This window comes from Cajanus cajan, chromosome 5, assembly GCF_000230855.2.
Source record: "Cajanus cajan strain Asha chromosome 5, NIPB_CcT2T_4, whole genome shotgun sequence".
Classification (NCBI taxonomy): Eukaryota; Viridiplantae; Streptophyta; class Magnoliopsida; order Fabales; family Fabaceae; genus Cajanus; species Cajanus cajan.
Window position 1 is genome coordinate 41,167,486 of NC_138521.1, and position 11,982 is coordinate 41,179,467.

Here is an 11,982-nt window from a genome sequence, read left to right on the forward strand (position 1 = left end):
CAGATTATTTTTAACAAATAATAGTTAAAATTACTTTATTACCCTTTGCTTGTATGATAACATGCTTTATTTATTTGGCTTAAATAACTGTTGTTTGTTTAATTTTCTGCAATTGTTTGAAATATAAATTGCACACAAACCTTTGCACACAACAGTTCCCTCTATACCCGGGGGCATGTGTGGTAAGCCATAGGGAGTGGATGTTAGTACGGCCGGTTGTCGAATGGGTCTATAGGTGCCCGTAGACCGTTGTCGGAAAGCATCACTCAAGGTGATAACCATGAACTCGAGTCCGACAGTGCGTTGGAGCTTTCCATCGACTTACGACGAGAGGAATTGGGTCCCTATAATGGGGGCACCTTGGGGGCCTCAGACCGGTGAGAACAGTTAGAACCACCTTGAATATGCACTTTTCTGCAGGATACCCCTACCTCGTGATTCGCTCGTGACTGTTCGTGGATGAGTGAATTGTTTGTGCATTTTTATGTGACATTGTATGAGCATACATTGCACCTTTTAAACATACAACGTTCCTTTTTAAATAATAAGAATAAATAGAAATAAAGATTTTCTAGTACATGGTGTTAACATCTACCTTCATTGCATTCATATAGGTAGTTTCCCTTTTAACCCAAAAAATACAAAAAAAAAATACAAAATATCCAAAAGAAAAAATATGCATTTATCCAAACCAAGCAATATCATGCATCATCTTAGGAAAATCCCAAAACATGATAATGCTTAGTTGAATGAACACTATGCCTGCATATTCATCTCCATCATCTCATATCATGCATTGTATTATAGAATATGGAGAGGTCTAAGGAGATGCATGGGCAATTGAAGAAAGTAGACTTCTTGTTATACCGTGCTGAGAGGTTGGATCACCTCTGTACTTTGATGCCAAGAGAGGCTCGCGTCAAGTTTGAGAAATCATATGGACGAGTCCTCGACTTGATGAAGATCTGTGTGGATCTAGCATTTCTGAGAGCACTGGTTCACTTCTGGAGTCTCGATTTGCACTGCTTCGAGTTCCCCCAGTTTGACCTAGTTCCTACTCTCGAGGAGTACGAGCTCATGCTACGATGGCCCAAATCAGCCGGGGTCTATATCTTTCATGACAACCATGTGGTCGTGGAGAGAGTTGCCACTCAGGTCAAATTACCATCACGATCAGCTGCCTTAGTGGGGAACGGCAGTATTAAAGGTTGGAAGCTTGCTATGATTGAGGACCACCTTTCTTCCTTGGCTGGTGAGGGAGATTGGTTAGCTTTCAACAAGACTCTAGCGTTAGCTGTGTTTGGGATGATCCTATTCCCCTTTCACGCTAACACAGTGGACCATGCTGCGATGGACGCTTTCTTCGCTTGGGACGTACACATGAAGAGTCCCGTGCCTGCTATTCTTGCCGACACCTTGCTCTCTGTTCATCTGTCTCAACAGAAGCAAGGAAAAATCATCCGATGTTGCACCTACTTGCTGTATGTGTGGAGCATCACTCATTTCTATGCCTCTAGTCATATGGGGACCTTGCCCGACCCTTTGAGGAGTTTTTCGAAAATTCCCGTACGCCGCCGATATGCTTCTGAGTGGAAGGAAGAGATGGAACAATGAAGTATCGAGCACTTCACGTGGGTTTGCCCTTGGTTCCGTCCAAGCTATGTATTGATGAGATGCGGCAGTTATCCAAGCATACCATTGATGGGCCTCAGAGGTTGCATAGCCTACTCACCTAGATTGGTTATGAGGCAACTGATGAGGACTCAGACCATTCCTACTATAGAGGAGCTTGGAGGGTTGTGTTTCTCCTTCGATTCCGAACATCAGAAGGACATGCACGCTGTCATGAGAGCGTGGGAGAGACCAATTTATGAGGGAGATCTCGAGCTTGGAAAGCCTCGGGTATCCGCCTCCATTGATTATGAGGAATGGAGGAGCGAGAGGGGGGTGCCTCAGCCATCCACTTCTTGTGCAACCACAGCAACAAGGAAGGTGTTGCAAGAGCAAGTCGACGCCTTGACCAAGAAACTGGAAATCATGGGAGCTCAGATGAGAGTTCTTGAAGAGAAAAATGAAGAATCCAGTTTTACTATTGATGGTCTTCAAAGGCAATGCAAGAAGAAAGATCACGAGATAGAGCGGCTCAAGGATGATTGTGCTAACCTCAATGAGGAGGCTACTCGGGCACCCAAAATGCCAAAGGTTGAACCGAGTAGTCAACTCCAAGAAGTCAACATGAAGATAGCACACCTTGAGGCTGAGTATTCAAAGCAGGCACAGTTGATCAAGGATATGCAAGACGATCTGCTTTTGACTCGATCCGATGCGCAACAATGGCGGGAAGTTGTTCAACGACAAGCCGCAAACCTTTCCGACTTCCGCAAAAAGGAAAGGGAAGGATTGGCACAAATGGCCAAACTCCAAGAGGAGAAAGATCGGGCTGAGGATGAGCTTAATGAGCTGCAGGCTATGATCAACTATCATATACAAAAAGCGAAAGATGCTCAGAAAATCAGTGATGATATGAGCCAAGCGGTCCATACTCAGATTGAAGCAATGGGTCGTCATGTGGAGGAAGCCGAAGATGAATGGCAAAGACATATGAACCCGCCTGTGGGTTTTTACCGGCTTTTCTCTTTTTGTAAAAAGCTGCTTCAAAGCATTGTATAAAAGTTGTACACTTTCTTCAATTAATAAAAATTTTATTTTTGAGATTTATTGCCTTTGCATCTCATTAGTCATTCATTTGCATTTATCTCTCCCGGTAATTTAATAATAAATATTAATAAAAAGAAAGAATTAATCGATGCGTATGTTCAGAATGGATCGCACGCCATTGGTAATTAAATGCAAACCAACAACTACACCAAGCAAGCACACGACGACTCCGTTGTTGGTAATCAAGACAGACAAAGGGGAAGGTCCGACACCGTTAAGGATCATCGCTCCAAGGCCTTTCCCCTACGAATCAAATAAGGCTGTGCCATGGATATACGACATCCATTCTTCTGCCGACAGCGATATCTCCAACATCGCTGGACTTGGGGGCATGACTAGGAGTGGCCGGATCTACACTCCCGAAGATCTTCATGATAAAGTCCCCAAGAATAAAGGAAAAGAAAAAGAAAAAGATAAAGTCGAGGAAAATAAAGAATCCGAGGAGGAGACTGAAGAGCTGCTAAAATTTATCCGACAGAGCGAGTATTCCATTGTGGATCAACTTCACAAGACACCAGCAAAGATTACGCTGTTGTCATTGATCCTAAGCTCCGAACCGCATCGGCAAGCTCTGTTGAAAGTCTTGAATGAGGCATATGTGTCGCATACCATCTCCCAAGACAAGTTTGAGGGGATTGTTAGTCACATCACGGCTAATGATCACCTCACTTTCACCGATGAAGAGATCCCCGCCGAGGGACCTAATCACAACAAGCCCTTGCACATCTCTGTAAAGTGCAAGGAATATCACATCGCAAAAGTCTTGGTAGACAACGGATCTTCCTTGAATGTGATGCCAAAAAGAACGCTCAAGCAATTGGCAATCAAGGGAGTCCAAATGCGCCCGAGCAACATGATCGTCCGAGCTTTCGACGGATCTAAAAGAGAAGTAGTGGGAGAAATCAATCTTCCAATCCAAATTGGACCCACTATCTTCAACGTCGAATTTCAAGTGATGGACATTACTCCGGCATACAGCTGTCTCCTCGGCCGACCTTGGATTCATGATGCGAAAGCTGTACCCTCTACGCTCCACCAGAAAGTCAAGTTCATAGTGGGTGACAAACTGGTGACCGTACAAGCTGAAGATGACATACTCATCAGCAAGCCATCCACCATACCTTATGTGGATGCAGCAGAGGAAGCTTTGGAAACCGCCTTCCAAGCATTGGAAATTGCCAATGTTGAGACGTTTCCCCGAGAAATGAAGAAGGTAGCTCATATGCTCACCAAGAATGGATACTTGTCGGGACAAGGACTTGGCAAGGATTCCCAAGGAATTTCGGAGCTACCCATCATTAAGGATAATCCGGGGAAACAAGGGTTAGGATACAACCCTGTTAAAGATCAAAGAACGAAGAGGAATCAAGATCCTTCTCGACGTTCTTTAAGCCAGATCTTTAGGAAGGCTGGTTCACAAATATAAAGGCCGGCTGTCGTCATCAAGTGTTTTTCTTCTTCCGATAGGGATGTATAAACTCGATGACTATTAGAGATTACTCCTCGGGGACAGCCCGACCCCCGAGCCTCGATAGGGCACATGTTTCCATTATGATTATAATAAAATCATTCTTTCTTATTGTTTCTTTTCTTGCTTGCAATAAAATTCTAGACCGCATTATTTAACCCTGTTTGAATGAACATAAGTGAGGTTAAAATCGTCTTAATAAAAATAAACCCGCATCTTTTTTATGTGGAAGTGTGTGACAACTTGGAGCACCTTTCCTTGGCCTCAATAAGTGCCATCATGGATAAAAAGAAATCCATTCAGGACAAAAATCCTAAAAATAAAAGAAAGCTCGGCAGGAAACCCAAAAAGGGGACTGCGCAAAAATAAGAGCAAAAGACCCGCTAGGAATCCCACAAGAGGGTGACCTAGGCAAAAATTAGGGTTACAAAATAATGAACAAAAACAAAAGCCCGCTAAAACTCCACAAATGGGTGTTTTAGGCAAAAGTTAGGGCAATCGAAAAACAGAATAAATCCATGATGGTACCACCAACTGAATTCAACAAAGGGGCTCAAGAAAAGCTATCCAAGTTGTCAAATCACAAATGTTAATAACCAAGACGTGCTTAACTTCATAAGTGTTTAATCAAACAAGCCTAAACACTTAAGCCTACCATTGGCCAAGCCATTCTTACAAAATCCATTTTTCAAAAAATAAATAATCCCCTCTAAAACACAAACTTTTGAAAATATATCCTTTCCTTCTTTTCTCTCTTGTCCCAAACGATTTTTGAATAATCTAGTGGAAACATGGAGATATAGTAGTCAATAGGAGGGTTGACACATCTTCTAAAGGAAAGGAAAATCATTTGGTTGATGACACCAAATCTCAATATAACATGCATCATTCCTCGGTTACAGAAATCGGCAGCACACAGCCCGTCTAGAGGAATGGCAAAAATCCAAACAGAGAAACGCATCGGTTAATTCTTTTGAAAAGTGAATCAAATAGAATTAGGTGCATCATACTGCATACATGCATACAGATGATAGGTGTAATGGAAGATCACTTATTCTCTGTTTATTGAAAAAAACAAAAAAAATATATAAACTTCAGAAAAACAATACGCCCGTATCATGTTCAGTACGCCCGTACCAAAATTAGGGTTATGAACAAATTTTCAATTCAATACGGGCATACTGAAATGAATAACGGCCGTATTGGCAATAACAGAAATCCTCCCTCACGTCAATGACAAAATTCCTCCAAGAAGAAGAGGATAGGGGGAGCCATTCATTTTTTCCAAAAATAAAATAATTAAACTTGCATTTTGTGCATCACGCACATTAATTGCACATTCAAAGACCTCATCATGAGGCAATTGCATAAAATAGGAAAAATAGAAAATTGCTTGTGTATGACAGCAGTCAACAAAAGCCGAAAACGAAAAAAGGCAAGGATACAAACAATACTCCTCAGTTTGTACAGAATGATTGAGCCTGGAGAGGCTTGCTGAAAAAATACTTCCTCAGAATAATTAAGCCTGGAGAGGCTTGCAGAAACAATAATCTCTCACCATATAGAATAACTGAGCCTGGAGAGGCTCGCCGAAATAATACTCTCAGAATAACTGAGCCTGGAGAGGCTTGCCGAAATAATACTCTCTCAGAATAATTGAGCCTGGAGAGGCTCGCCGAAATAATACTCTCTCAGAATAATTGAGCCTGGAGAGGCTCGCCAAAATAATACTCCTCAGAGACATTTCTGTACAGAAAAAGCCAAAACCAACAAAAAGGCAAAAATACAGAAAAAGCCAAAATCAACAAAAAATACAGAAAAAGCGAAAACCAACAAAAAAGGCAAAAACACAGAAAAAGTCAAAATCAAAAGGCAAAAACACAGAAAAAGCCAAAATCAACAAAAAGGCAAAATACAGAAAATCCAACAAATTATACAGAATAATTGAGCCTGGAGAGGCTTGCCGAAATAATACTCCCACAGAATAATTGAGCCTGGAGAGGCTTGCCGAAATAATACTCTCTCAGAATAATTGAGCCTGGAGAGGCTCGCCGAAATAATACTCCCCAGAGATATCTCAGCTCCCACTCACGGGCCAAATTCCCCAGCGAGAGCTATCAAAGCAAGATCGGCAAAAATCCCCAATGGAAACGCGATCATCCAAAGCAAAATATTCAGTCAAAAGACTTAAAACTTCCTCAGTGGAAGATAGCTCTCCAACTCAGGCATTGAGTGAGTCTAAGCCTGTAGAGGCTTCCTAAATAATACTCTGGGATACATAAGATCCCTAAATCCCCAGTCGCCTACTCAAGAGGCATTCCTACAAAAAGGAAAAAAATCAAAAAATATATATCAATAAATATTCCCCAAGCGGAATGCGGCATCCAGCCAAGCACCAAACATCAAGATTATTTGCCTAACAGAAGAGGCCAGTCAAGAAATGAATGACAAAATCCCCAGTGGATAAACAGCCTACACAGAGGCTACAAAAAATCAAAAAAAATCGAAAAGAGACACCCGAATAAGGATAATCGGGATACTCCACAACGTCAAAGGACGTCAGCCAATCGTAAGGCATCGCTCAACTCAGAGAGAGAGCATCTGTGTCTACACCCCAAGGAGTCAGAAATCCCCCATGGGTACCAACAATGCAATGCAAGTTGGGGCACAGGAACCTATGAATGACTGCACATCCCCTAGACGGATCCCTGCGTTATCCAGCCCTCAGCGGCACAAAATCAGAAAAACCGTCGAAGCAGCATCGTGGACTGTGGAGACAAAAATCATCTCAAAAACCCTGGAGAGGGTAAACTCAACTGCCGAATGTTAAGACGCAGACCCTGGAGAGGCGATACTCAACTGCTGAATGTTAAGAGGCAGGGCCTGGAGAGGCGATACTCAACTACCTCATGTTGAGAGGCAGGGCCTGGAGAGGCGGGTACTCAACCATCAGCGTCGTCAGAGGCACGTTGGTGTTCAACTTCCAGCTCGGGCGTCGAGTGAAGTTGACTCTGGAGAGGGTAAACTTAGCTGCCTAGGTTGTCAGAAACAATCGAAGCAGAGCCTGGAGAGGCGGGTACTCAATCATCAGTGATGTTAACACTGGTGTCTAGCTTCCGGCTCGGGCGTCGAGTGAGGCTAGGCCTGGAGAGGCGGTACTCAACCATCAGCGTCGTCAGAGGCACGTTGGTGTTCAACTTCCGGCTCGGGCGTCGAGTGAAGTTGACCCTGGAGAGGGTAAACTTAGCTACCGAGGTTGTCAGAAACGCCGAGGTATGCAACAACCTGGAGAGGCTACTCAACAATTTTCCACCGGAAGACGCTACAAGTCAGAAGGTTGGCACATCACCTGGACAATTGGGTCAACTCCTTTACTTGTCAGCCGGTACACCAAAAGGCCGTCCGACTAAGTAAAGGGGGGGCAGCTGTAGACCCCTAAAATTGTCCGGGTCGGAAATAAAGCTTGAAGACTCTCGAAGACCAAAGGAAAGTCAGCCGGAAGGACTCCCAGAAGACCATAGGATGACTATTTGTAGGTTTAGAGGTCTTAGAATAGCTAAAATAAGAAAAGTGGGAGGAATGAAGCCCAATACGGCCTCCCAGAGGTTCAGTACGGCCGTATTGAACATTTTGAACTTCAATACGGCCGCACTGAACTCAATACGGCCGTATTGAAGTTTCTGAACTTCAATACGGCTGCATTGAATTCAATACGGCTGCACTGAACTTTAATACGGTTGCATTGAATTCAATACGGCTGCACTGAACTTCAATACGGCCGCACTGAACTTCAATACGGCCGTATTGAGGTTTTTTGAACTTCAATACGGCCGTATTGAATTCAATACGGCCGTATTAGTTCAAAATTTCAATATTGACCGTATTGACCCTCATAAACCGTATTGAGCCTCTTCCCTATAAATATGACGTCAATGGGACGTCATTTCACACTTTTACACACAGTTTTAACCCTCTTCTTGAGTATTCTGGGTTTTTTTTAGCAGTGCTCTGCCTAGAAATCACTCGGAGAGTTGATCCGACGAAGTTTTTGAGTTCTGAGCATTTTGCTTGAGTCTCGAACTAAGTCGAAGGGAAATCCATCGGATTTCCAAGTCAAAAATTATTTTTTAGGAAGGAGCGAGCGGGCTTGTAGAGTGAGGGAACGCCAAAAAGCTTCCCAATTTCTGTTTAAATATATAGAAAAGCACGCTTCAAAGGTTTCCTTCTTAAATCCTTTCTTTTACTGCTTTCTGAGTGTTGCATACTTAAATTATCATCATGTAGATATTTCGCTTATAATCGCTTATAATAAATAGGGGTAATTTAGTAATTTTTGCGCTATTATTTTAGAAATAATCTGTCATAGGGAACCCGAAAGGGGCGCTGTGGGGTGCTAACACCTTCCCCACGCATAACCGACTCCCTTACCCAACTCTGGTTGTAATGGCCGAAGTTGATTTATAAAATCAATTGCCTTATCCCTTTTTCCAATGTTTTGAGTAAAACATTGGTGGCGACTCCACGAACCCTTCCTTTTTATGAAAACCGCTAATCCATGGAGGGTCCCGCTTGGGATTAACATGGATTGGTGAGCCTTTTAATAAAATTGCTCGTTTGACGAGGTCTCAGTTTGAGAATAAGTCATTCTAGCAATCCATACTTTTCAAAACAATAAAAGAGTCCAACCATCCTTCGCGAGTGCCGAAAGCCCGTTTCGGGCCGGTGGCGACAGTCAACCGGTACACCAAAAATCCGTTTGACTAAGTAAAGGGGGGGCAGCTGTAGACCCCTAAAATTGTCCAGGTCAGAAATAAGACTCGAAGACTCTCGAAGACCGAAGGAAAGTCAGCCGAAAGGACTCCTGGAAGACCCTGGAAGACCCTAGGATGATTCTTCATAGGTTTAGAAGTCTTAGAGTAGCTTAAAATAAGGATGTGGGAGGATTGGAGCTCAATACGGCCTCCTAGAAGTTCAGTACGGCCGTACTGAACAATTTGAACTACAATACGGCCGTACTGAATTCAATACGGTCGTACTGTAGTTCAAAACTTCAGTACGGGCCGTATTGATGTCAGAGGCCGTACTGCGCCTCACTCCTATATATAGGACGTCATTTGGACGTCATTCCACACATTTTGGACACTTTTTCCATACTTTTGGAACCTCTTGCTGAGTATTCTAGGGTTTTTGAGCAGTGTTCTGCCCTAGAAGTCTCTCCGAGAGCCGATCCGACAAAGTTCTTGAGTTCTGAGCATTTAGCTTGAGGATTCGAACTAGTCGAAGGGAAATCTTTTTGATTTCCATAGTAAAAATTAATCTTTAGGGAAGGAGCGAGCAAGCGTGTAGTGGGAAGGAGCGCCAAAAAGCCTCCTAACGTCTGTTTGAATATATAAAAGCACGCTTCAAAGGTTTCTTTTTCAAATCCTTCCTTTTATTGCTTTCTGATTGTTGCATTGCATTTTTCATCATGTAGATATCTCGTTTATAGTCGTTTCTAATAAATAGGGGTAATTTAGTAATTTTACACTGTTATTTATAAAATAATCCGTCATAAGGAACCCGAAAGGGGCGTTGTGGGGTGCTAACACCTTCCCCGCACGTAACCGACTCCCTTACCCAACTCTGGTTGTAATGGCCAAGGTTGATTTGCGAAAATCAATTGCCTTATCCCTTTTTCCAATGTTTTGAGTAAAACATTGGTGGCGACTCCAAGAACCCTTCTTTTTGCGAAAACCACTAATCCATGGAAGGTCCCGCTTGGGATTAACATGGATTGGTGAATCATTTAATAAAATTGTTAGTTCGATGAGGTCTCAGTTTGAGAATAAGTCGTTCTAACAATCCATCATTTTTCAAAACTTAAAAAGAGTCCGACCATCGTCGCGAATGCCAACGTCCGTTTCGGCGGGTGGCGACAATAGTTCTGCTTCAAATTTTGCTTCGTTTATGCTTGATGGGTGACTTCATTTAGTTGTCTTAGATTGAGATCATTACTTACCCTAGCTAGTTAAAGCAAACCTTAGATAATAATATGTAAGTACCACCCGACAATTAAAGCAAACATATATCATTGTACTTAAACAAAGTAGCACAAGTACAAGTCTAGCGTAGCCTAACATAGAAAAATTGTACTAAAACACAGTATTGACATTTAAGATGACAGACAATTTTTTCATGCAAACAAAACCAAGTAGCCATTAAAAATAATACAAAAGCAACTTAACAAGGACTAAGATTCAATTATGGCCTTGTTACAGTCTACCCTAGCTCATAATCATACTTACTAAAAAGCATATGCCTACACATGGTTAGGTGTAGAGTTTAATAACGTGACACCTCACACCTGTACCCATAACAAAAGATTATAAGAGAAACATAAGGATCACCAAATTAGATGGATAAAAGTATACCTTAATTGGCGAAGTTTCTCAGCCACAGGATCCAATGGTTCTTCCTCCTTTATTGGTTCTACTGTCTTACCCTTCTTGTCAGTAGCTTTATCAGAAGATTTTTTAGAAGCTTTTTCAGTAGTTTTTACAACAGGTGCTGCAGGTGCCTGAGAATATTATGCAAAGTAACAAAAAAAAAATTGGTAATTGATAACTAAAGAAAGACCATATTTATAAGAAATAAATCATTTCATTAAAGAAATCCTGAAGTTCAATTTTAAATATACTAAAAAGGTAATCATTGTTAAACAACTTGCATTAATTTTAGTTTTATACACCCCGTCCTTTCCTCTAAAAGATAATAGATAGATGAAACAAGCATAACAATAAACTACAGATTTGAGTAAAAATAAATTATACTTGATAGTTACCGATAAATTATATAAAAAAAATAATTAATAGCTATAGCAATTTTGATATTTTAGTAATCAACAAAATATAAAAGATTAATAACAGCAGAAGTTGCATTGGCATAGCAGTAGTCTAAAGGGTATTTTAATCAAGCCAATAAGAGGTAATTGGATAGGAATGAAAAAGAACATCCTCAAAAATTACACACAAGTACCATTCATACACATAAATAAACAATTTTTTGCTGTTACATCATGTTTAATTGTTCATACCGGAGCAGGCTCGTCTTCATCCTCCCATGATTCCTTCACATCATTTTCATCCACATCTTCATCATCCCATTTACTTTTAACTTGATCTTTTACTGTAAGATTAAGTGGAGCAATTTGCTCATCCTCTACAATAAACATTTCGCAAATTAACACAAATACAGAGGACACTAGAAAAAACATAATATACAAGGTTACAAACATACATTGTGTTTGGAAAAAAATGATAATTAAATTGATATAGTTGGATAAATTTACAATTCACTAAACAATGGTTGAATATGAGCAATGTGATTTGGTTATGGTTTACATCATTTTTATTTAATTGACAACTTCATCTTTACTAGTTTACCCACTATGACTTCTCTAAGGGTAATATAACAAAATTGTTGAAGTAGTGAGCTTATTCAATCTTTAATGTTTCAAACATGAAAAAGAAATATTAAAAACCAAGTCAAATCAATTTTTTGTTTTAAATCAAACCCATTTTTAATTATTCCAAACATACTCATAATGAATCAAAATGTAAAATAACTATGAATCAAATAACAATAGCACTTCTGAGAATCGAACAAATTCATTAGCAGGTAGCAATTACAAATATAGCTTTATCTAGTAATTTGGGATACATACAAATTTAATATCCTAACCCTCCATTTTGGTAAAGAAAAATAATATTGAATAAACAATAAAAGGTGGTGAGACAAAAGAAAATATTAAAGATGGT

General features: G+C 40.8%; 1 protein-coding gene across 1 annotated transcript; it reads right to left on the reverse strand.

Moving 5' to 3' along the window:
* Positions 1 to 10,553: 10,553 nt before the first annotated feature.
* On the reverse strand, positions 10,554 to 11,418 carry LOC145958311 (uncharacterized). Its single transcript, XM_083075236.1, has 2 exons — positions 11,259 to 11,418; positions 10,554 to 10,742 (listed from the first exon to the last, which is right to left on the reverse strand). The coding sequence occupies exons 1-2, from the start codon at positions 11,394 to 11,396 to the stop codon at positions 10,569 to 10,571; spliced, it is 312 nt and encodes a 103-aa protein (XP_082931362.1). The 5' UTR covers positions 11,397 to 11,418; the 3' UTR covers positions 10,554 to 10,568.
* Positions 11,419 to 11,982: the final 564 nt, after the last annotated feature.